Genomic DNA, 26,798 nt, shown 5'->3' with positions numbered 1-26,798 from the left:
AATTATTTTAGCTCAGTCTGGTGACAAATCAGCTTCTCAGAGAAATACAAAAGTACTGATTTCCTCCATGAATTCACACAGTACATTGTTTCCTATTGACATTGTTTCCATCTCTTCACATCATCATTAACAATGTAGGGAATATTCATATTAATAATCTTAAAACCATGGTCATAAGGGAACAGGGGCTATAGTACTGCCTGCCCAGAATTTTAAAAAATAATAATTTGAGTTGCTTATTACATGTTATAAAGGTTGTTGTTAAATGCCTGACTAAAGATATCACCTTTGGATGCCCCATGTACAAATACATTCCAAAGCAATAAATCTATACCTGCAGCTGCTTAAGCTGTGTGCGAAGTTCACTGTTCTCTCGTTCCTTTTCTTCTGAGAAATGGGCTTTTCCAAGGGCATTCTTGAGAGATTGTCTTTCCTTCTCAAGTTCTGCTTGAAGTGTTGATTGTTCTAACTGATGTTATAGGAAGCAACGATATAAAAGTGTAAAATAGCAACAATTTATGATCCAAAAAGGCATAAATACACATACAGACACAAGCCCTTTCTAGCTATATTTTAATAAGTTTAATTTGTACTCTGAAAATTAAAAACCCACAATAATTTACTGCAAGTCTTTTAAACAATTAATTCTTTAAAAAATTTTTTTAAAATTTTTATTTGTTTTAATTAGTTACACACATCAGTTCAATGACCTTGATATATCATACATTTGAATCAGATGGGATATAATTTCTCATTTTTCTGAGTGTACAGGTTGCAAAATCATATTGGTCATGCAGTCACATAATATACACACAGTAATAATAATGTCTATTTCATTCTACTATCCTTCCTTTTCCCCCATTCCCTCCCCTCCCCTCCCCTCCCTTCTCTCTACCCCATCTATGGTGACGCTATTCTTTTTTTTTCTCCCTATTCACATGTATTCTGTATAACGATGAGGGTCTCCTCCTATCTTCTGTGCAGTTCCCCTTCTCGATCCCTTTCCCTCCCACCTCTCTTCCCTTTCCAGAGGTAATCTTCTTCCCATGCTCTTCCTCCCTACCCCATTTTGAGTCACCCCCCTTATATCAGAGAAGACATTCGGCATTTGTTTTTTTTGGAATTGGCTAACTTAGCATAATCTGCTCTAATGCCATCCATTTCCCTGAAAATGCCATGATCTTGTTATTTTTTAGTGCTGAGTAATATTCCATTGTGTATAAATGCCACATTTTTTAATCCATTCATCCACTGAAGGGCATCTAGGTTGGCTCCACAGTCTAGCTATGGTGAACTGTGCTGCTATAAACACTGATGTGGCTGTGTCCTTGTAGCATGCTGTTTTTAGGTCCTTTGGGTATAGACCGAAAAGAGGGATAGCTGGGTCAAATGGTGGTTCCATTCCCAGCTTTCCAAGGAATTTCCACACTGCTTTCCAAATTGGCTGCACCAATTTGCAGTCCCACCAGCAATGTACAAGTGTACCTTTTTCCCCACATCCTCGACAGCACTTGTTGTTTGACTTCATAATGGCTGCCATTCTTACTGGAGTGAGATGGTATCTTAGAGTGGTTTTAATTTGCATTTCTCTGATTGCTAGAGATGGTGAGCATTTTTTTGTGTATTTGTTGATTGATTGTATATCCTCTTCTGAGAAGTGTCTGTTCGGGTCCTTGGCCCATTTGTTGATTGGGTTATTTGTTTTTTTGGTGTTTAGCTTTTTGAGTTCTTTGTATACCCTAGAAATTAGAGCTCTATCTGATATGTGAGGGGTAAAAAATTGTTCCCAGGATGTAGGCTCCCTATTCACCTCACTTATTATTTCTCTTGCTGAGAAAAAACTTTTTAGTTTGAATTTGTCCCATTTGTTGATTCTTGGTTTTAATTCTTGTGCTATAGGTGTCTTATTAAGGAAATTGGGGCCTAACCCCACATGATAGAAATTAGGGCCAACTTTTTCTTCTACTAGGCGCAGAGTCTCTGGTTTGATTCCTAGATCCTTGATCCATTTTGAGTTAACTTTTGTGCATGGTGAGAGATAGGGGTACAATTTCATTTTATTGCATATGGATTTCTAGTTCTCCCAGCACCATTTGTTGAAGATGCTATCCTTTCTCCATTGTATGCTTTTAGCACCTTTGTCTAATATAAGGTAGTTGTAATTTTCTGGGTTAGTCTCTGTGTCCTCTATTCTGTACCACTGGTCTACCAGCCTGTTTTGGTGCCAGTATCATGCTGTTTTTGTTACTATTGTTCTGTAGTATAGTTTAAGATCTGGTATAGCAATACCACCTGTTTCACTCTTCCTGCTTAGAATTGCTTTAGCTATTCTGGGTCTCTTATTTTTCCAGATGAATTTCATAATTGCTTTTTCTATTTCTGTGAGGAATGCCAAGGGGATTTTGATTGGATCACATTGAGTCTGTAAAGTGTTTTTGGTAATATGGCCATTTTAATAATATTAATTCTGCCTATTCATGAGCAAGGTATATCTTTCCATCTTCTAAGGTCTTCTATTTCTCTCTTTAGGGTTCTATAGTTTTCATTGTATAGATCTTTCACCTCTTTTGTTGATTCCCAAGTATTTTATTTATTTATTTTTTTTGAGGATATTGTGAATGGGGTAGTTTTCCTCATTATTTCAGAGGATTTGTCACTGATATACAGAAATGCCTTTGATTTATGGGTGCTGATTTTATATCCTGCCACTATGCTGAATTAATTTACTAGTTCTAGATTTCTTGGTAGAGCCTTTGGGTCTTCTGATATAGAATCATATCATTAGCAAATAGTGCTACTTTAAACTCTTCTTTTCCTATAGTTATTCCTTTAATTTCTTTCGTCTAATTGCTCTGGCCAGTGCTTCAAGAACTATGTTGAATAGAAGTGGTGAGAGAGGGCATCCCTGTCTTGTTCCAGATTTTAGAGGGAGTGCCTTTAATTTTTCTCCGTTTAGGATGATGCTGGCCTGAGGCTTAGCATAGATAGCTTTTACAATGTTGAGGTAAGTTCCTGTTATCCCTAGTTTTTCTAGTGTTTTGAACATAAAGCGGTGCTGTATTTTGTCGAATGCTTTTTCTGCATCTATCGAGATGATCATATAGTTCTTATCTTTAAGTCTATTGATGTGGTGAATTACATTTATTGATTTCCATAAGTTGAACCAACCTTGCATCCCGGGGATGAATCCCACTTGATCATGGTGCATGATATTTTTTAGTTGTAGTTGGACAGAATACCTCTATTTATTTTTTCATATTGTGGTAAGGATCAAACCCAGGGCCTCTCACATGCTAGGTGAGTGCTCTACCACTGAGCCACAACCTCAGCCCTAAACTATTAATTCTTAAAGGAGTTAATTTCAGGATCAGCTAGAGCCGAATATATCAAATCATAATATTTCAGGTGGCCCCAAACATCTAATTTCAAAAGCAAACTATGTCCTCAAATACAAGTATCAAAATCCCTTGGTGTATCTATAAAAATGCAGATGCCCAGAACCCATCCTGGACTGATAGATTAAAATCTCTATGGTGGAATCCAGGAATCTGCATTGAACAAGCTTGATAAGTGATTTCATGTAACTTAAGTGTACCAATCAGAGATCTGTAGATCTGCAGATTATGTTCCATATTCTCAAAGTATGATGTGAAGACCAATCTTGGCAATCCTAGATCTAAGAGGAGGAGTATCTCTTTCAGTACCAAGTGATCAGTAAAAAGGCCAGGCTCTTGTAACCTTTTTATCAAGAATTAGGAGAAAAAAAAAAAAAAAGACAATGAAAGTACAAAGGAATACACACACACACACACACGTATATACACATATACATACATGTGTATATATATATACGTAAATTGAAACTAGTAAGGGCTGTCTTAAAAAAAAGGAAAGAATTTTAAAGGATACCATTTGGAAATTTTATTTACTTTTATTAAAAATATGTATTTACTGTTATTTTCATTGTTTTCCCCAACCTCTTGTTTTCTATGACTCTCATCTGTCAACTATAGTTTTATAAAACTTCGTGCTCTTTGTATAACCCTGACAAATGCCAAGTGATTGGTATCTGATGAGTAAGGAAATACAATAAAGTAACTACTATAATAAACCAGACCTACTCTTAGCTCCCCTTCTAATCATACCAATGTTCTTTTACACACATTTTTTACATTCATACTATCTTATTTCATGTTCATCCAATGTGCACATACTGACCTTTCTCATGTGCCAGTTTAATTTCTGTTCTGAGGGAACAGAAACAAGTAGTTTGGGCATTCTCTAAGTTAGGAGTCTAGCTGAGGAGAGACAAACAATCTAAACAGGTGATCATCATACTTATGAAAAAAAGGCCTTGACTAAGCATAGGTTCTAGGAAAATCAAAGTAGAGTTCAGAACCTGGATTTTTAGCAGGGAGAAGATAAAGGTGGTCTTTCCTGTAGGAAAATGCAGCCATTTTGTTACCAACCTAAATAAAATTGTATATTCAATCTAACAAAGAATATACTACAGCTGGGCTCAGCCATTCTTTCTGGGCTTCTTTCTCACTCTCTTTCCTCACTCTTCTCTCCTCGTACCTACAAGGATACTTTGAGCACTTCATATGCACTGTGTTCTCTCTCCTTGCTCCTCTGTCTAGAACACTCACCCCTGCCTCTCTTCCTGGCCACATCCTGCTCATTCTTCAATCCTCAGCCGAAACATCATTGCTATAGGGTACTCTTCCATGACTATCCCTTTCTCTGTCACAGAACACTGTCCTTTTCTTTCTCCTACACCTGCTTCATCTGTGACTATGTCTGTGATGTTCCCTAGAGCATCCAAAGCACCTGGACCTCAACGGACAATCAATAGATATTTATTGGATGATAATGTTCATTCTAATTTTCAAGTATAATAAACTAGTCACTCTTTCAACCAACCATAAAAGGAAACAGTAAAGTAAAATTTAACAGCAACTTAAAAGAAATCCCTTAAAGCTATTCTGAGAAATAAAAAACAGAATTTATTGAACATCAACTACCAGGTGCTTGCATGTCTATTATCTCCTTTAACCTCACTGTTTGCCATTTCACAGAATAATAAGAGGCTGGGAGGCTCAGAGCCATGAAGTAATTTGCCAGGGTCACACAGGGCTAGTATTTGAACTCAGAATGTCTGACTTGGAAAATGTGATCTTCCTGTCACTCTATATACATGCATTACAAAGCGTTTAATCTTAAAATAAAAGAAAGGAAGGATGATTTTTTTTTCCCTTTTTTTTGGGTGGTGGCACCAGGGATTGAACCCAGGGGCACTTAACTATCCCCATCCCTTTTTTTATTTTGAAACAGGGTCTTACTAAGTTGCTTAGGGCCTCACTAAGTTGCTGAGGCTGCCTTTGAACTTGTGATCCTCCTGCCTCAGCCTCCCGAGCTGCTGTGATTACAGGTGTTGTGCCACCTTAAGGTGGTATCTTAAGGCCCTGGTTTTTAAAACTTCGTTTCTGATTGGCACATGGCTCTTACTTACCTGAGTAAGCCTTGAGAGTTTTTCCAACTCTTCCCTGAGCTGGTTGGCTTCAGCATCTCTTAGTTTTAGCTGAGCCTCCAGCTCAGCTTCATAGGCACTGAGATCTCCTTGAGTCTGCTGCAAGGATGCATTCACTTCATGCTGTTCCTGGAGGGCACTTTCTAGCTCTGCAAGCTCCTGAAAAGATTCAGTGTGTTTAACTGTGGAACCCTCACTGTGTTACTTAAGCATCTGCAAGTCATTATAAGTAACTTGTGCACTGTAAACTGAGGCTAGCCAGCTGTTGCTGCCTGACTGATAACAGCATGATGAAGCCTCAGGCTGTGCAGCCTAATTGGAGAACAGAACCCTGACTAAATGTAATCAGAAAAGTCAGGAAGCTACCAACCCATTGCTTCCAAAGTAACCAGTTGTGTGATCCTTTAAAAGAATCTGAAAACATACAAAAAAAGATAGGACAGAAAAAAATAAAGAGGGTAAAATTTAAGGCCTATTTTCTATCAGAAATTGGATTAAATATTTTCACATTTATTTTATTGTATCTTCAAAATAACTATGTAAGGCAACTTAAAGTTTTACAGATGAAGAATTGAAAAATGAACATCTCAATAAATTGCATAATGAGGTATAGCTAGAAAAAGGATGAAATCAAGATATGACCTAGACCTCTCACTCCAAAGCCCACAGCTCTTCCTATTAAATCACAGTATTTTCACTGAAGAAAATGGGATTGGCACTCTCTAATATTAAGGATGAGAGAATAAGTTAAATGTGTGCTAATAAAAATATAAATACATATTGGTTAGCATACTATAGTTCTAATTCACTTTAGTTTGTTTTTTGAAATTAAATCTTACAGTTTTCACCTATTTGGAATCTTGAAGAATTAGATAGAACCATTCCAGATTAAAGAGGAGAATCCTGTGATAAGAACTTTTACAGAAAAATTTCTCAGTGGGCAAAGACCACTGGGTCTATCTCAATCACTTGGGTTTCTTGTGTGGAATTCAGATACCACATATAATCAACAAAGGACTAATAGCCAGAAAAAATAATTCCTATAAGTCATTAAGGAAAGACAATCCAACAATAACAACAACAAAAGGCAAAGAATATGAATAGGGAGTTCACTGAAGAAGAACCCTGAATGGCAAATAAACAAATATATGCTCAACTTCTCCGGTAATCAAGGAAAATGTGGTTAAAATAAGATACTATTTTATATGGAGTATAAAGGAACAAATTAAACAAACCACAAGAAATAATCAGGCAAATCCAGAGTGTGTGAAAATCTACAGCACTATTCACTTTAATTCTCACAAACATTCACCCTCTATACACATGTCCACATGCGCACATGCTATAAAAATATTAGGATAATTGGAAAAACTGGAATGTGGTTCAGGTCTCTGACGACATTAGGGAATTACTGCTAGCTTTCCTAGGTGTAATCATGGTACTACAGTGATGTAGAAATAATCTACATTTTAATAATCATTTTAAGAGATGTATGATGAAAGGGTGATCTTATATCTACAAATTTCTAATGATCAGGAAAGAAAAATGTATGTTATCTATGAGACAGAAAATAAATTCAGCAAAATATTTATTAAATCTAAATGGCTCACAGATAAGCCACTTCAACTTTCCTGTATGTGTAAAAAAATTTCTTAACACAAAGACTGGGAGGGAGGTATCATTTAAAACTCAGCAGAGTGGCAAACATGAAGTTTGACAAAATATTACATTTTCTGACTCTAAGAGTTATTCTGTTTTTACTTTGAAAAAAGTGTTTTAGGAAACACAGGCTGAAATATAAGGGGCAAAGGCAGATGAATTCTCAAATGGTCTATGAAAAATATCTATTTAAAATATACATAAAATCATGTAAAATTACATGGAGATAAAGCAAATGGGGCAAAATATTAATTGCTGAGTGAATGAAAAATAAGAACAAAATAACTCATTAAAGCTTAAAAAATAAAAGCCTCACACTGTTGGTGGTAGTAGACTTGACAGAATCACTATGGACAGTAATTTGACAATATTTAGTGAAGTTAATTAAAGATGCACGTTCTCTCTGATCCACTTCTGATCACAGTTCTCATGTTAGCCAGACTTCCCTTACTATGAGAAAATACCTGAGATAATCAACTTAAAAGGAGAAAATATTTATTTTGGTTCATGGTTTCATTCCATGGTCACCTGGACCCGTTGTGGCACAAGACATCATAATGGGAATGCATGGCGGAAGAGGCCTATTCACCTCATTGAGGCCAAGAAGAAAACAGAGAGAGAGAGAGAGAGAGAGAGAGAGAGAGAGAGAGAGAGAGAGAGAGAGACTGGTGTCTTCATATATTCTTCAAGGCTATGACTCCAATGACCTTACTTTCTTCCACTAGGCCACACCTCCTAAAGGTTCCACTACCTCCCAACAACTCCACAGGCTGGTGGCCAAGACTTTTACATATGGGCTTTTAAAGATTTTTATCCCAATTCCAGCAGTCCCCAGGGTCAAGATGTGTTTAAGAATGTCAGCATTGTCTGTAATAGCAAAAGGCTGAATAATACCCAAGTGTCCCCCAAAAAGACAATGAATAAATAATAATTATGTATACACAATGGGATGCTACACACATTAATAAAAATAGAGCTGCAACTATCATTGTGCATAATTCTCAAAAACATAAATGAAAGGAAATGCCAAAGAATAAGTACACTGACCTTTCATTTAAATATTTAAATTCACAAATAAATGTTTACATATATAATAAAAGAACAGAGATGCAGGGAAATAATAATATTCAGGATTTTGTTACCTTTGGAAGGGAGTACATAGAGGTTTTTAAATTTATCTGCAATGTTTTATTTATTAAACTGGTTTATGGGTTTCAATTTATAAAAAAAAATCATTAAATAAACACTATTACTTTTTGCTATTTATAACTACCATTTTTAACTTCTTCAACTAACTTAATTTGAACATCATCTACTTCTGAAGTTAAGGAAAACAGGAAGGAAGAAACAAATCATACCTTCCTCATATTTTCTGCATCCATAGCAACTATTTCCAGTTCATCCCTCTCCTGCTTGACTTCAGTCAACCTCTGTAGCAATGTCTCTTTCTCATCCTGTAGCTTTCTACATTCATTTTGGGCTTGAGTTGCCTGGTCTTTGATGGTTCCCAGATATTCCTGCAATCCACTGATGACACCTTCTAAATCCTTCTTCAGAGCTTCATTTGCTGCTATCTGGCCTGAGCAAGATGGAAAAAGGTTAATAATGTATATTTTAAAAGTACTGCTTTTGGGGTTGGGGATGTGGCTCAAGTGGTAACGCCTGGCATGTGTGAGGCACTGGGTTCGATCCTCAGCACCACATTAAAATAAAAAATAAAGATATTGTGTCCACCTAAAAAAAAACCCTAAAAAGTTAATAAAAAAAAAAGTACTGCTTTTTCTACTCAGTGATTTGTTGCAAACCAAGAGTGAAATTCTAACCTTCTAATTATATCCTATCTTACTTTTCTTTCTCAGGATGCAATGATACTTTTCTTCTTATTATTCACAGTACAGAAATATTAAGCAGGTACAGGATAAAAAGAGTATATTTTGTGGGAAATGTTGACAAAATGCCTGATTCATGCTGCAAAATGTTTAAATAATTTCTAAATAAAAATGATAAAAATATGCACTAAAACTGAGTTCTTGTTGCTGAAAACACAAAACAAAATCACTCAATATACAAGACTATATACTATTCGAAGACTGGCAGTATAAACACGTAACCTAAAGACTCAAAAACAAAAAAACAAACAAATAAAAAAATCACAGTATACACTGGATACCCACTATGTCACCACTTTCTGAACACTCTCTTAATTCTCTCAACAACTCATGATCAAGAGAGAAATGTCTAAGATGACACAGTTGATAGTAGCAAAACAAGGACCATGCTGTTTTTTAAGCTGAGCCCAGGTTCCTATTGTCCTCCTTTTCCACTATTATGGGAATGCCACAATTTAAATTAATGTTGCAAAAGTAGACCCTAAAGTTCTTCCTATGCTCTTCCTATACTGAGACGCTGACTTTCCAGATGACAGAAGACTCTTTGCTCCTGAAAGGGTTTTATGCCATAGAAGACAATCACATGGAAGCACTTATTGTCATCGTCTACTGACTTTTGGCTCACTGAGTTGACTGACCTGACTCACTAGGCAGTAATGCAACAAAACATACTAAAGCAAAATTTAAAATTTTTTTCTAAACACTTTTGGGTACCCTGTAAACATTTCCCTATCAATTACTAGCACCAAAAGCTGAACTAAGCTAATATCTAGATTAATGTGTCTGCATATCATCGTTCTTTTAATATTGAAACTGACTGACCTTACATCAACCTTAAATTCTCACCTTCAGTAAGTTGCTCTTCAAGGTCCTTAATCTCTTCAGTCTCCTTAGCAATTCTAGAAAGTATTTCATCCAAACGGCTTTCAAGCTGTTTGTAGTGCTTGTTCATAATGTCAAGCTGTTGTTCTTTACCCCTTTTCTGAGCCTTCATATGGGACTGAATTGAAAAAAAAATTCTTAAGGCTTTAAAAAATAATAATCCTTAAAAACATTTTTAAAGGAAGACTAGAAAATATAGTGATTTGCATTTATTTTGTGTCAGGCCCTGTACTGCTTTCATGTGAACAGTTTTCATTTAAATTTCAGCATAACTTGATTGGGAATCATATTTGTTCTATAGATAAGAAAACTGAGGATCAGGGAGGATAGATGACTTTTCCAAGCACACAGCTAGAAGGTAACATAGCCAAGTTCAGTATTATCTATTGGGCAATAAAGGTGTCTTAAAAAAGAATTTCCAGACAGTTAATTTATTATATTGAAATACATTATGTTTATAGAAAAAGACTTAAAAGTACCTTCCAAAATGTTAAAAGGAATTATATTTGGATGGAAAGATTACAGAAAATATTGTTTCTTTATTCATGAGTTGTTTTAATATTTAGAAAATTCTGATATAAATTCTATAAAGTAATGCCTTTTTTAACCTCAAAACAAAACAAAATAAAACCCTATATTCAAATGTACCTTAAAGTTTCTTAGGGAAAATAAAGATATGAGATAAATAAACACTTACTTGGGATTCAAGTTTATTTTCAATTTGTTCTGAAAACAAACATTTTGCTTTTAGATTCAATAATCTGGGAACTGGGAGGGACCTCAAAGACATTGGGAAGACACACGCCTCTATCACCACATAGGCCTCTGGTGGAAAAAACATCTTACACACACACACACACACACACACACACACACACACACCCTCTCCACATTGGAGAGCCAATGTTAACCGAGTGGATTGTATTATTTCTCAGATGTGCTGGGGGTGGGGGGGATTGAGAACTACCGATCTTTTCAAACCTTTAATTTCACAAATAAGAAAAATGAATCTCAGATCCATCAAATGACTTGTCCGTGTCTCCTTAGGCAACTGTTCATATGGAAACAATTCCCCAGAGAACTTTTGCCTTCCCACTTACCCCACCCCCAGCCCCATGACTCTAAATTTGCCTCCACAAGATCAGAGGAACACAGCACCTAATGAAAAAGCTATCAGGAGAGAAACCTGTATCAGAGTCTGAACAACGAACAACCCATTAGATCAAAAAAGAACACTTCTCAATTTTAGGAATCTGCTTCCCCCAAATACTTGAAAGAAATGTCTCTTCATTTTTTGAAGAACAAAGTGGCAACTTGACTGGGAGGTTTTTATTTTATTACTGGTAAAACTTGGAATTTTCAAATCTTGTCTTTCCTCACATTCCCAAAATACCCATCTGAAATCGTTCTGAAAAGGTTAACTGCAGATATCAGCTTACATCCTACCTATGAATTTGTATGGCTCAAGGAAAAAAAAAATTGCACTCATATCTAAAAGAGTAAGTCTTTAAAATTCACCATTTAAAAGTCCACTGAAACCACTTCATATGCAGGACAAAAATTTGGTTCAAAATACCATGTGCATAAAACACATGGAGCAACAGTAGATCCTGCAATGTTCACCCCCATGGAGCTCACAGAAGAGTTATTGTAAAAACAGGAACTTACATCTGACTCCTCCTCCTCCTCTAAATCCTTTGTACTCACAGAGAGAAAATGATCCGTACCTTAATTTAGAATTTGTCCTGTTAAAACTGAGCCGTTGAGCACAGAGAAACTGGGCGGAACGCTTTCTAACGCTATCTTCAAACTCATGTGCACTTCCCTCTCTGACAGCCACATTTTTGCAAGTTTCACGAACCTCAGTAACTTCCCAGCGCCTCAAACCACATTCCTGGCCAAAAGTGAGTGGCAGCTCAGCCTGTCCAGTCACTAGAGCCTCTGCTGGCAGGCCCCACCCTCCTAGCTTTAAATCATAACACAGGAAGCTCCCCAGGGCCAATCACGCCCCAACGCCACAGAGATCGCAGAGATCGCCACAATGGAATTCCCTCCAGAGAACTGCTACCTTTTGCTTCCATCGGACATTTCCCGACAGAAGAGATCAACCAATCTTCTTAATCATATTTGCTAATGTGATATTTTGCTTTTAGCTACGAATAACTAAAATGTGACCTGATTTGAAACTTAGTTTAATTAATATATATATTTAAAACCTGACTAGACAGTTCTGAATTAATGTTAGAATGCTCCCTTTTTGAGGGGGGCGGGGGAGTGCTGAGGATTGAACCAGGGCCTCAAGAATGCTGGGCAAGCGCTCTACCACTGAGCCCACCGAGTTAATTTTAAAATAATTAATTTCTTTACATCTCTAATCCCTTTGTGAGGAGTTGGCATAAGTAAGGACTCTACCTCTTCCTAAAAGGGTGATTTGGGGGCAAATCACTTACTTTCCAAATCACATTTTCATTCTCTCCAAATTGAAGGGGAAAAAACAAACAAACAAACAAACAAACACACACACAAACCTGACATGGATGGGATGATTTAAAAAAAAAAAAAAAGGGTTTGCAGCATATGCAAAATACTGGCACAATGCAAGACATGTGGGTGCTTAATATGTTTGTTTTCTATAATATCTTTAATTACAGTCCAACTTTTACTTTCAAATTCTATTTACTATTCAGAAAGATACTTTTATCTAACTAGATAATATAGGTCAATTAAATAAAAGTCTATCTAAGTCTAAAGAAAAATATACATAAATCACACTCTTGATTCTTTCTCTTTTGCTAAATCGCTCACATTTTGTAGCCTAAAAGGGGTGCCTACCACTAGCCAATATGTGTAGCAACTTCAAGTAAATTAGAAAAAGATACTCCTTCTAGGTGAACAAATTAAAAAGAGATGCCCTCTGCTGTGGGGACCAAGAACTAAGAACTAACTTTTAGTAGTTTTAAACAAAACCAAATGGGAAACTTAAACCTGGTTTGTATGTTCCACCCCTACTAGCACAGACTGATTCTGGCTACATTCAAAACTTGGACAACATTCCTATGTCTCACTGTGCCCCTTTCTATATGTAATTCTTTACAGAGATTCAGTGAAAATTAAACTCTCCATCTGCCAAACACACAACCTGGGTTTTAATTAGACTCAGATTATAGAACTGGAAGGGGCAGCACATGAGCCTGTGGGCTGTTCCTTCCTACCCCCCAGAAGGCAAACATTCATAAACAGAGGGCTGGTCCCTAGAGACACAGATAAACTTACTTAGATGGTAGCTTTCTAAAACAAATAAATGCAATAAGATATTACCAACCTCATTACACATGCAGAACTTTAAATAAGCAATTTTTCATCTAATAAAAATTCTTTAAAATAAGATTAATTTTTTAAAAGAGAGAGTGAGAGAGGAGAGAGAGAGAGAGAGAGAGAGAGAGAGAGAGAGAGAGAGAGAGAATTTTTAATATTTATTTTTTAGTTCTTGGCGGACACAACATCTTTGTTGGTATGGGGTGCTGAGGATCGAACCCGGGCCGCACGCATGCCAGCATGCCAGGCGAGCACGCTACCGCTTGAGGCACATCCCCAGCCCCAATAATAAGATTAATTTTGATTTCAATTTTAATAAAGTCTCAGGATTTTATTAGAAAAGACTTCATAAATGTGGAAGCTAGAGAGAGAGAAAAAAGGAACAAAACAAAGGTATCTCACAGAATAGAAGAGAGGTAATAGAGTAGATAGGGAGGAGGGAGGAAGAGAGGGCATGGGAAAATACTGGGGTACAAAATGTACCAAATTATGCTATGTCCATCTACAAATATATTACAATGAATCCCACTTGATTGTATATATAATCATAATGCACTAAATTAAAATAATGATAATAGAAGGGAGATTAGTAGAGCAAGTGAAAGGGGGGGGAGGAAAGGGAAAGTACTGGGGAATGAGATTGATCAAATTACATTATGTGCATGTACAAATATGGCATAATAGTTTACTAAAACATTTCAAAGAATATTACATAACCTGTCAAGTACTTAAAGCAATTACAATTGCATGTTAGATTCTGTGATAACAGTTAATTGAAATATCTTAAGGTTTTTTAAAAAGATATCCTTACTATTCAAAATATGTCAGGAAAATGTTTAGGAAATACTTTCACTTATTTTAGGAATACTAGTTCACATACAAGCCATTAGTAAGATTTCTCAGAGAACTGAAAGAAAGACTTGAGCCTGAACCTAACAGTCGTCACCTGACCACATCTGACCACATCTTAGGAAGACATACTCCTGAGAAAAGTTTCTTTTTAAGGACAAAAAAATATTAAAACAACAAAAAAGCTTTAGCAGAATATTTGCATAAAGGATTAAAGAGGTAGAAAAAGAACTTTGACCCCCTTCAGCAAGGAAAGAGAAGGAGTTAAGTTTGGAGAGCATCTTGGAGCAAGTTTCTTTAGTTCTGAAATAAAACGAAACTGTTAAGTGTACTCTGCGGCTGTCATTTACTGAAAGGTACTTTCTTGAAGACTAGTTTTGTTCTGAACTCATTCACACATTCCCTATGTATATACACATGTATTTATGTATATGTATAAATATATATGACACATACATACATACAGTGTATATAAATTATACATACATATATGCACATCACTTAAATTATACATCAAACCAAAAAGAGACATGCAGAAAGGACTTTACTGCTAAAAATAGTGAGACAAGTACTATCTAGAGAGAATAATATTCAAATGTCCATAGAACAAGTCTAAATTTCTTAATTTACTTACATGTTTTGGGTCTTTGGAATCCAGGGTATCTATGGCTATTTGCAGGTCCTTGATCTCCTTCTCCTTTTCAGCAATTTCTTGTCGCTGCTTTTCCATATGCATTTCTAGATCCAGAGTTTCCTGGCGTAATTTATTTAGAAGTTGTATTCTACCACTCAACTGCTTGAAAAGAAGGTCTTTTTCTGCTTCTGAAATCTAATCCCCCCACACCCCAACAATTAACAAAGGATAGCAACACTGATTTATAAAGACAACTTCCACAATGTAAAAAATATTTTATGTTCTATCAGGTTCCACCCCCATTTTTTTTGGTCCTATGGATTGAACCCAGGGACACTGTACCCCTGAGCTACATCCCCAGCCCTTATTTATTTATTTAGAGACAAGGTCTCACTAAGTTGCTGAGACTGGCCTCAAACTTGGAATCCTCCTGCCTCAGCCTCCTGAATGGCTAGGATTACAGTTGTGTACCACCACGCACAGTTTTCAGATTTCTCTATAAATTAAAATGTGGTAGTTATCTAGGCACTCCCCAAATATATCTTATTAAGTAGAAAACCTTATTATTTTACTAGTTTGTGAAAACTGATAATTTAATAGGTACAGTTGTCATTCTAGTATAAGCAACTTGTAAAATATTAATCATAAACCTAATATTACAGATAGTTGATTTTACATAGCACTTACTATGTGCCTGGTACTGTTCTGAACTCTTTATATGCTTCAATTTACTTCTCAAAACATATAAAGTAGAAAGCATATTTATTGTAATTTTACAGATAGGAAAACTGAATTATGGAAAATTTAGCTATATTGCCCAAGGTCACACTAGGAGATTAGATGTGTGAAAAAACATGCAAATAGAAGCTTAGAAGGAAATAAGACTAAATATTGTGATGATCATACAATTCCCCCTAATCACAATACTTTCATAGTCAGGAAATGAATTTAAAATTCTGTGTTACCTAGATAAGATCATCTCAACCACAGAATTATAAAACATAAAAAGCTCTTGTTAAAGCCAGGTGTGACAGTACACACCTTTAATCCAAGTTACTCAGGAGCCTAAGCAGGAGGATAGCAAGTTCAAGGCCAGCCTTAGCAACTCAGAGAGACCCTGTCTCAAAAATAAAAAAATTAAAAGGGCTGGGAACGTAGCTCATAGAACACCCTGGGTTCAATCCCCAGTACAACAAATAAACAAACAAACAAACAAACACACACACACAGTCTAAATATTTTTCAGTGCTTTTCCTATAATACTGATGCTGTTTAACTACATATTTCCTTTTTACTTTTTAAACTTGTTTATTGTCTACCTGTCTGTCCACCAAGGAGGGACACATGTCTGTCCCACTAATTAAATTGAAATTTTTATTTTACTGGTAAGAACGAGGCTGAAACTTACCTTAGCAGGTCAAGTAAATAAGCAGTGTAAAGAACAATTTAGGGTTACATTTACTCATTTAAATAAATAATTATTTTTCCAATCATATTTATAAACATCCATTTATTTTCAAATCATGTACATTATTAACATCTACCTGTATAGTCAGTTTACTGTAAAATATTTAACTATTAAAACCATCTTGAGGGACTAGGGTTGTGGCTTAGTTGCCTAGCATGTGTGAGACACTGGGTTCAAGTCTCAGCACCACATATAAATAAACAAAATAAAGACCCATTGACATTTAAAAAATATTAAAGACAAAAAAAAATCTTGATGCTCCATCCACCTGGCTTCCCACTTTCAATTCATCTGGAAGCCCTGATAGTTCTCCTGCCCATTTGACCTGCAATTTGGTTGGCTTTCTCTCCCTAGCCACCGCCACCTTCCTGATTCATTCATCCTGTTACTGTTTCTTGCTTGAACTAAATACCAGCCTCTTAATCAATCCACAGATCTTCATTCTCTCTCTCATCCCATTTCACCATTAAGCAGTAGCCAAAGTGACCTCTTATATAGACAAATAGATCAGCCATTCTACTTAAGCCCTGCAAAGTTTCCCACTGCATACAGAATAAAATCCAAGATTCTTAAAATGACCAATGAAACCTGCTATGGTCTTTAACCTCATGACTCTTGGAATTCATCGTCCAGTACCCTTTCCTTCACTCAGCTGAGGAATTTTTACTATGAAGCCTTTTGCAAATACTGCCATCTCTGCCTGGAATACTCTTTCTTCTAACTCTTGTCTCTCTAGTTCCTTCGAATTCTTTGTGTCACCTCCAATCCCAGCACAATGGAACCTGCCCATAGACCCAACTACTTGGGAGACTGAGCAGAAGGATCACTTATATCCAGAAACTGTTAGACTAGTCTGGGCAACATGGTGAGACCCTGGTCTAAAAAAAAAAAAAAAAAAAATCTAAACACCACCTCCTCAGAGAAACCTTCAAGAGCCCTATAATCTAAATTTTTTTCAGTATTTTTCCTATAATACTGATGCTGTTTAACTACGAATTTTCTTTTCACTTTTTAAACTTGTTTATTATCTATCTCCCCTACAAGTCTGTTCACAAAGGAGAGATTCATGTCTATTTTGTACATTACTCAGGAGCCAGTCTAGTCAGGCATATAGTAAGTTTCCAGACAATCCAGCCAATTTCTAGTTTCTGTATAATCTTAAAGTAACACTATAGTATATCTTTTAAAAGAACCTATGGTTTGGAATTCATATTTTTTCAACCTATTATGATATGATTATAGTTATCATTATAATTTTAAAATATCGATTCTTACAAGTTGTAAATAAGTATCCATTTAAAAATGAAAATTTCAAAATACTTCCTTTTGTGAATCTCCCACACCATCAAATTACATCATGGACTTAACTACTCACTTCTGCATGAAATACTTTGGTAATTTCTCAGAATAAGCTACTTTCATCTTTTTTGTATATAATATATCTTTTTGGTTTGTTTCTTATTTGATAATGTTCATGCTATAGTTTTCTATAGCATTTAATCTGGGTCCCAGTATCTTAAAGGTGGAGGGTGCTTAATTAGTTAGAAAAGATATCAGGAAGTGACTCTCTTGGGGGAAAGTAGTCACTTTCACAATGTAGTAGACCAAATACATCTTTTCACATGAATTTTCAGTCATTTACTTCTATATGCTTTATAAAATGTTGAAGACATCATCATGGATGAAAGGATAAATGAGAAATGCTAGAATCACATTTGAATCTGAAATTCATTATTCTGTGATTAATTAGACTGTACTGACTTTAAAATAAACATATTGTTATAAAGGGAAACATGTTTCATTTTCACTTTTTCATTTCCTCTTAGCATGGCTACTTTGCTTTTACATACTTTTTTCCGTTGTATAGCTTCTTCCAGTTGTTTAAATTCTTCAGTAGCTCTTAAAATTTTTTGTTCTGCCTTTTCTATTTCATCATGTAGTTCTGACAGTCGAGTTTGTGCTGTGAATTTAAAAACCATATACACACAAGCAAATTCTGAAATTTCTACCAGATTTTTTCTTTGCAATAATCTCTTCTCTCTCAATTAAATTCTGTCATTATTGATCATAGACATTTTAAAACTTACTTATGATAGCTATCATCTCTATTAAATATTTTAAGAAAAATTGTTTTGTGATATGCTATAGAATTAATCTTTTTGTCTGTAAAATTCTTAACATAAAAGGGACAATACTTGAGATTCCCAATGTTAGTGAACCATTTTGAGAGAAAGAGGATTTTATTGGGAAATATATACTTTATATGCCACTAAGTCATAATTAGGATCAGTGTATTGAAACACAACAACCCAGTGTTAGAGGCAAATATTTTATGATAGGACTCAAAAAATAATCCAAATTTATTAAAAAATCCAATACTGGAGGTGACTTCAAATCAATCACTTTTTACCCCAAATTTCAGATTTCTTTCTCCCTCTCTCTCTCCCTCCAATGAAACCATGAGTCCCCTGAAGTTAGTATGCACATGTATCTGATTTATTTTTCCTTTACCTTTTAGAGCTTTACATATAATAAATGCAGACAAGAAGAACTCAGCTTCTTATCTCCCCTTGCAAAGTCAGTCTTTACTAGTCATCCATATTTTCAGCTTACAGTCAAAGGAAGATGAACTGCTAATTTGATGGTTCAATGGGCCACAATTACTAGCGGGATATATAAATTCGGGTTGGCTTTATCTTTCTTCAATATCTACACAGCTAAGTGGATATCTATGTATGACACTGAAGGGGCTCCTGCAGTACCTCTTGGCTTGACTTCTTCCTCTATGTGACTTGCCAGAGGTTTAAGATCCCTCGAATTAGACTGGGGTATGGAGGGATGGTGGTGAGGCAGTATGTGGGGCCCATCAGGAAGTCATAGGCCAACCTTAGACCCAGGCCTAAGGAGAGTGAACTGTTTCAGCCTATCCAAAGCACAGCTTCACGTTTTGGCTACATGTATAATCATCAATAAAAGTGATTCTTTACCTGCTTCAGTTATTATTAATTACATCTTTTAATGCATACTTCTATGCTTATTGGCAGGATTGGATTTATGCATTCTTGGATCCCCTGGACATGTTCCCATTAAATTCTGGTCAAAAATACCACTCTCAACCATAAAAGGAATAATTTTTTAAAAATCTGTTCAATAAGTCACTACTTTTGTTTCAGACTTTTCATTTTAATGACAATATGATACATACCATCAGAATGTTTAATTAAAAGAGTTATAAAATAAAATTGGCCTACATATTCAATCTTTTTATATTTCTAAAGAATTTAAAATAACTTTGTTTAACCTGCATTTATTTTTCTTTCTTTATCTTCCAGTTGTGTGTCCAGTGGTGCATGGGTTCTCAAGTTCTCTTGTGCATTTCTAAGTTGTTCTCCTTCATTAGGTCCCATTTTCTTGATCTGTACTGCCTGGGCATTACTGATAATGAAAGTTTCTGTGGCAAACATATTTCTCTTGTATCTGGATTTGCCAATGTAAGGGCTTTCATCTGGGACTTTATCAATTTCAGCATACTAAAAGCAAAATAATAGATTTATGGTTTAATAACAAATGACATTATTCATTTTATTAGTGGTAAACATGTCACACAATCACCAAAGTTTTGCTAACCCTAAATCTTAGAAGCTAAAAATATTATTCTTTTATTCTTAATATACTAAAAAAGGAATTAGACCTAAAAATGGTCTCAAAAGGATTCTTCCTCCTACTACCAAACTGTGACAGTTTGGATTAGCTAATTAACGAACTGCTCACACTTGTGTGATTTGAAGCACTGCTTAATCTCTTAATCTCCCAATCAGAAATCTGGATGTTTCATTTTGGTTTCTTGACTGACTGACACAGTAAAATCTCAATGTAATCAATTTTAATAATTGGGCTTTAAAATTTAAACAACATGTGATATTATTAAAATCATTGGTTTTTAGAAGTTAGGTAATTCCCCTGTTTCCATGGCATTTATGGCATCTGTGCCAATAATGGTTGACTAATTCTGAACCTAGTAAGTACTGAACAAATCTTGTAGGGAGATTTGTTCAGACTATCCCATGGCACTTTTTCCAAAAGTCTGGATTTAAGTGAGGTAACTGAGAGTTAAGGAAGCTGTTTTTGCTTAGAGAATTGGTTGTGGGCAAAATTCTCTTGGGGCTTTTACCTCTTTAGGATATTACTCTAACTATAGGAGCCAAATAATTCACAGATACAACCAAAACAGTTTACTCTGCTGATTGCTCATAATAAGAGAGTGGAATGGTTAGTAAAAAAATAGTCCCTTAAATTTCCCTACCATCTGTCCCCTTCCACCTCACTTCATGCTGGCTTTAATTCTGGATTACTAAAGAATTATAAATAGCTCACCTCTGATGGATAATAATTTAGTGGCTCAAATTTAGCATCAATTTTATAGAAAGCCAATTCCTGTTCGAGCTCATACTGCTTCTGACATGCTCGTGTTAGTTCCATGGTCTTCTGTTTTAGCTATCAACCCAATTCGATGAGACAAAACGTTTCAGTAAGTTAGTACCAAAGTGCAATGTTATGGCAATTTCTCATCATTTTAATAACTATATTGTAAAAACACTATAGCAAAAAGCACAACACTCAGAATTTTATCTTAATTATCTATTATAAAAAATGAAATACAAAATCATTGTTTCAGAAGTGATCACATAAAAGACCTTTGAAGTTTACATGCTATTTCGGGATACAAAGAAGATATTTAAATTTAAATTTGTTTTACCTAAATGTAAAATAGTTCTGTATCAATTATCTTTAAACTAGTCTACTAAGTATCTGTTTCATGATGTCTCAAGACTTACTATTAATTTATTTAACTTACTCTTGGTTTTAATGATATCTTCAAATCATGGAGGAATAATATTTGACAGTAACTACAGAGCAGTGAGAAGGATGACATTAGAGATTACTTTTAACTGTACTGTTGTCGTAGTATTTGTGGCTAATGGCTTCTTAAGTTTTAAATGTTCAGAACATCATTATTTGTAACAGAGGATAAGGAATTTAAAAAGCTCCATCAGATCCAAATATGTAATATTAAAATTTTAAAATAAAGTAATTATACTATAACTTTTTAGTTACTCAGAAAGTTTTGGAGCTGGGAGAAGGAGGATATATGAATCATTCAATATAATTATCTGAACATATAAATAAACTGAAACTCAGATTGGTGAATTGACTTGTCAAAAGATTAGTGGTGAAAGCTAAGTATTTTACTACTATCAACACAAGCCCTTTTTCTATTACATGTACTCTTTGAGTTCATTTCAAAGGTCCACTAAGTGATTATTATCTTTACTTTTGCCAGTATCTGATAAAGATCATGCAGAAATATTTCATAAACATAAAAATGCAAGCAAAAAAGAATAAAACATAAACAAACACAAGCATTTTACAAGGTCAGGAAATCAGTCGTGCACAATTTAACTTACAGTCACCTCCTGATAATCTGTTAAAATGGAAGTAACACTGATCCGAGGACTAATTCTGTGTGACACCCTCATTTGCTATCTCACTGGAATTAAAGGACTTGCCTTATTGCATAGCTTACAGCAGAAGAAACAATGTTCAATTCCAAGAGCCTGGTTTCCAATCTAACATTCTGCCTATTGTCCCAATGTCCTGCTGCAGGGTGCCTAGCATATTAGCCATACTTATCTTTTCAGTGAATGCTCATAAGGCTTTGAGTCTCAATGAAGCAACTCAATCAACAACAATCCTGGGCTTCTCTCTCCATAGCTCATTGACTATAGGGCCAAACCAAAGGTAAATGTGAGTGGAATCATGGAGTGTGCATGTACTGGTATCTATTAAATAGCCTATGTGTTTCAAAGTCCCTTTGTGTCTCTTATAGCCTTAGGCTTAGTATATAGTTAAGTACTCAATAAATGTATGTTGAAGAAATACATCAATGTCTGCAAACTAAAAGTCAAAGGAACTGGAAATAGGTGAGCTGTAGCACTCACTGGCTATTAAAATCAAGAGATGACTGTAGTTAACCTGTTCACCAACAGGAAAAATAATACAAATTCTTTCCCCAACATTCAAATTTGTTCCCCTATGTACACAGTCATTCAAAACATAATACATACACAGGCACATTTCTCAATGAGGCAAGCCAGTTTCAAAACTTAAAACACAAAAACATATGAATACAAATTATCATGCAAATCATGAAAAACATAGTATGCAGTTCAGCCCTTTAAGGAAGAATACCTTTAAGAACTACCTTTAAGGAAGAATAAAGAATCGCAGAAAAGGGCCTGCAAGAAACCAAAACAAGGGCTAAAAGAAGAAAGAAGCAAACAGATACTGTCAACTGGAGAACTCTCAGATGTGATACCACAAGTGCTCTTTATTGACAATTTACCACAGGAAGGTATGGCTACTAGTACTTGCATTGTTCCTATATGGACATATCTTATCCCCACTCCAAATGTGAATAATAAATTTACCACCTTCCCTTACTTAGCTAGATTCATTTCAAATTATTTTCACATTCATAATCTCATTAATCCTCACCAGTCTATAAAGCTGGCGGGACAAGCAAATCATCCTCATTTTAAAAATAAGTAAACAAAAGGATAGAAATGAAACAACCTGTACATGGACAGAATAAATTCAATTAACATTTGTTGGGGTTGGGATAGGGGACTACTACAGTTTAAGTGGCCACTGAAAGACTAACTTCAATGCTATTTTTCTTTTATAAAGAAAGTGCTCTAATGCATGAGCAATTATTTTATAAAGCTGAAAAACAAAGCAGGGTGCAGTGGCACATGCCTGCACCCAGTTACTATGGAAGGTGAGGCAGGAGGGTCACAAGTTTGAAGCCAGTCTGGACAACTTAGCAAGACCATTCCCCCACCCCACCTTGGGGCAAAAAGAGGCTGGTGATATAGTTCAGTGGCATAGCACCTAACATCTAACATGCAGGGGCTCTGGGTTTAATCCCTAATACTACAAAAAAAAAAAAAGAGGAAAACATTATACAATTGTAGATAATATTACCATCAAATATTCTTTAAAGGATAACAGAAAATATTTTTCAAATGTACATTCTTAGACTAATGCTCAGGTTGTTTTTAAACATATAATAGCCTTTGTAGTAAGAGAAGTCTAGGCAAAACAATATAAATGGCAATTTAAAGAATAAATACATAATAGCCAATAAATACATATGTAATATTCAGCTTGCCAACAATTATGGAAATGAGAAATTAAAACAATAATGAGATTCCATTTTTTTCTATTATATTTATAAATTCAAAATAACAATATCCAGCTGAAAATTAGACCCTTTCACTTACTGCTATGGAAGTATAAATTGGCCATAAGCTTTTTGAAGTGGGTATTCACATTTATTAAAAATTTAAAAGAGAATTACACAGTAATTCCACTCAAAGTGATTTATGCTGAAGAAATACTAGTGTGTATGCATAAGGCACATACACACACACACACACACACACACACACAGATTTTGTAGTACTTATCTCTAATACCAAAAAAACCATCAACACTAACTAAATTATAGAGGATCCACTTAATAGAACACAATTTAGAATATAGAAAGAATGAGAAAGGGCTCGATTCGGCAGCACATATACTAAAATTGGAATGATACAGAGAAGATTAACATAGCCCCTGCACAAGGATGACACACAAATTTGTGAAGCATTCCATATTTTTATCCAAAAAACCAAATGCCGAATGTTTTCATTGATATAAGGAGGCTGATTCATAGGGAATGGGAGCATGGGAGGAATAGACGAACTCTAGATAGGGCAGAGGGGTTGGAGGGGAAGGGAGGAGGCATGGGGTAATTAATGATGGTGGAATGTGATGATCATTATTATTCAAAGTACATGTATGAAGAATTGGTGTGAATATACTATGTATACAACCAGAGATATGAAAAAATGTGCTCTCTCTCTATAGAAGAGTTGTAATGCATTCTGCATCATATATACATAATTACATAAGAATTTTAAAAAAGGAAAAAAAATGAGATTTATATATATATGTGTGTGTGTGTGTGTGTGTGTATATACACACATATGTACACTTATGTACATATATACACATATTTTAAACTTGGAGAGCTGTTTACATGTACTGCTTTGTGAAAGATAAGATGCAGGATAATCATACATAATAGGATTCCTTTTTTTAAAAAAATAATAAACATTCAAGGGTGTAATTATTTAATTACATATATTGTATATGTATAGAAAACAAAAAGGATCTATATCAACGCTTGGGGAAAGGAGCAGGGGAAGAGTAGATTTTCATTTCTACTATATACATTTGTGTTGTCTGAACTTGTTACAAAAATATACATGTTAAAATGTTTTAAATTGTTATTAATTATAAAAGTAATAATGACACAGAAAAAAGCACAATCTAAGAAAAGTAGTTACAGAAAAAAGAGCAAAACTGCTGACAATTTACAAAACATTTATTCACAGCACAACCATATTAACAATAACATAAATAAGCAAAAGAGAAAACTATAACAAACCATACTTTCGGGAGAAAGCAAAGCCTTAAGACATATTAACTAAGGTGTTTAATGGGTTGATTTACATGCATCAGGGAGTCAGCATATACAAATTATCAAGTTCCTTTCTTAGTAATAAAATGGATTCTATGTTCTAAAACAGAAAAATAACTGAGGAAAATTTATTAAATGTTCACAAATGTCACATGATACCAAATAAGAACTGGGTTTTATTTTTGTATGTCATATAATGGCAAAAAGAGTTCATTGTTTAAGTAACATTGATTACCATTCTCCACTGGTTTCATTACTCATCAATCCATTCTATTACAAACTGAAAAGCAACAGAGTCTGAATAATCTAAAATCACTAATAATCATCTATTCACATTATTAATATATGCCTTCAGGATACAGCCAAGATATATGAAAACTACCTTCAAATTAAGTAGCATATAAAGGAACCCACAAATGCTCTGAACATTGGAGGTACAGAGCTGGAGAAGCTGTCCTGGATTTCCATCATGTTCCCTTTTCTTTCTCAGGCAAAAGAGATTTTAAGTAGGAGTTAGTTAAAATTCATATTTCAAGAATAACTTCCTTCCAAACAGAGGGGAGAATACTCTTTTGTCTTTGTTTTAAAAAGTAAGTGATTAGGGTTGGGGTTATAGCTCAGTGGAAGAGTATTTGCCTAGCATGTGTGAAGCACTGGGGCAGATTCTCAGCACCACATTCAAATAAATAAAATAAAGGTCCATCAACAACTAAGAAATACTTTTTTAAAAAGTAAGTGATTAAGCAGAATTCTTCTTAAAAAAACAAGTAACTGAGTGAGAATGTGAGAATGCCAAATTTGAAAGGGAGATCCAAAAAGGATAACTATATCAAAGACTTTATTATTTATAGGATAAGTAAAATTCCCTAAGTTATACATAAGTAAAATGAGGAATTATTTAAAATGAGGGGAGAGAAAAGGGTACCAATAGTTATTTTTCCCTAAATAGCCTAATAAGTTTATAAAATTAGATTCTTTGGGTTGAAAAGGCCCACCTTCCTATCAAATGATCTTTCTCCAAAACCCTGAGTATATGGCCAGCCTCTGCCTGTCAGTGATAGCAAACATTCCAGTTATTCCATTGCAGGCCAACTTTTAGGAATTTCTTTATCATTAAATGAAAACATATTTTCCTATCAATTGGTTTATGATGAGGTCTTGGTCTATAATTCCTCTTCCATGAAACAGTTCTTTGAATATCTGAGAGAAATTATCATAGCTCGCTGAGTCTCCTCTTCTCTAGCCTGGACAACTCTGTCCCTCTGATCATTCTTCATGTGACATGGTCCCAAGATCTTTGAAGTATCTTGGTTACTTTCTCAACTTATGCCATTAAGGTTGTCTAAATCTTTCAGTTTTAGTATCCTTTTTCTGTTTCAACCATAAAGCCCAACTATATAAAATGTAGCCATTACAGATATGCATAAACTGAAAGTGTTCTGTAATTCCACTTTTTGGAAATAACCTACTTTCAAGAGTTTGGGGCATATTTTGCCATTTCTCCCCTAAGAAACTGTCATACACTTTGAGATATAAGATCACATTTGATTTTGATATTGTTTCACAACTTGCTTTTTTATGCATAATAAAAAGTGTCAGGTATCTTCCACTTTAGGACATAAAACCGTACTTCATTTTATTCAAAACAATATATTATTTTATCACTTCAGGGTTCACTGAGGGACATTTTGGCTATTTACAACTTTTGATCATATGAATAATATTGCAGTGAATATCCTTGCATATGTATATGGGTGTTATATATTTATATACACACATACATACATATACATTCAGGTATATATATAATCTTTGTACATTCTTGCCACTATTTCTATAGAATATATTATTGGAAATTCAATCTCTGAGACAGAGAGTCTATTTAAAATTTGGATATTTTTCCCAAATTGTCTTCTAAAAGTTTTTGCCAATGTATACTCTCTCCAACAATGCTCTTGCTTAAAAAAAAAAATATGAACATC

At 34.8% G+C, this 26,798-nt stretch overlaps 1 protein-coding gene and 1 non-coding gene across 2 annotated transcripts in view; one reads left to right on the top strand and one right to left on the bottom strand.

The window, feature by feature from the left end:
• Positions 1 to 26,798, bottom strand: part of Cntrl (centriolin) — an 89,389-nt gene that overhangs the window by 36,164 nt on the left and 26,427 nt on the right. Inside the window, exons 8-15 of the mRNA XM_026410376.2 lie at positions 20,601 to 20,720; positions 19,528 to 19,756; positions 18,077 to 18,186; positions 14,759 to 14,953; positions 9,925 to 10,078; positions 8,548 to 8,768; positions 5,513 to 5,689; positions 335 to 469 (exon numbers count right to left, since the gene is read on the bottom strand). Coding sequence (XP_026266161.2) covers positions 335 to 469; positions 5,513 to 5,689; positions 8,548 to 8,768; positions 9,925 to 10,078; positions 14,759 to 14,953; positions 18,077 to 18,186; positions 19,528 to 19,756; positions 20,601 to 20,720 — 1,341 coding nt within the window. The remainder of the gene's footprint in view (positions 1 to 334; positions 470 to 5,512; positions 5,690 to 8,547; positions 8,769 to 9,924; positions 10,079 to 14,758; positions 14,954 to 18,076; positions 18,187 to 19,527; positions 19,757 to 20,600; positions 20,721 to 26,798) is intronic.
• On the top strand, positions 23,845 to 23,951 carry LOC113197862 (U6 spliceosomal RNA). Its single transcript, XR_003302763.1, has one exon. It is a non-coding gene; the product is annotated as a U6 spliceosomal RNA (small nuclear RNA).

Source organism: Urocitellus parryii, chromosome 4 (assembly GCF_045843805.1).
Source record: "Urocitellus parryii isolate mUroPar1 chromosome 4, mUroPar1.hap1, whole genome shotgun sequence".
Lineage (NCBI taxonomy): Eukaryota > Metazoa > Chordata > Mammalia > Rodentia > Sciuridae > Urocitellus > Urocitellus parryii.
Note: the sequence above shows the minus strand (reverse complement) of the source record. Positions and strands in the feature narration are given on the sequence as shown.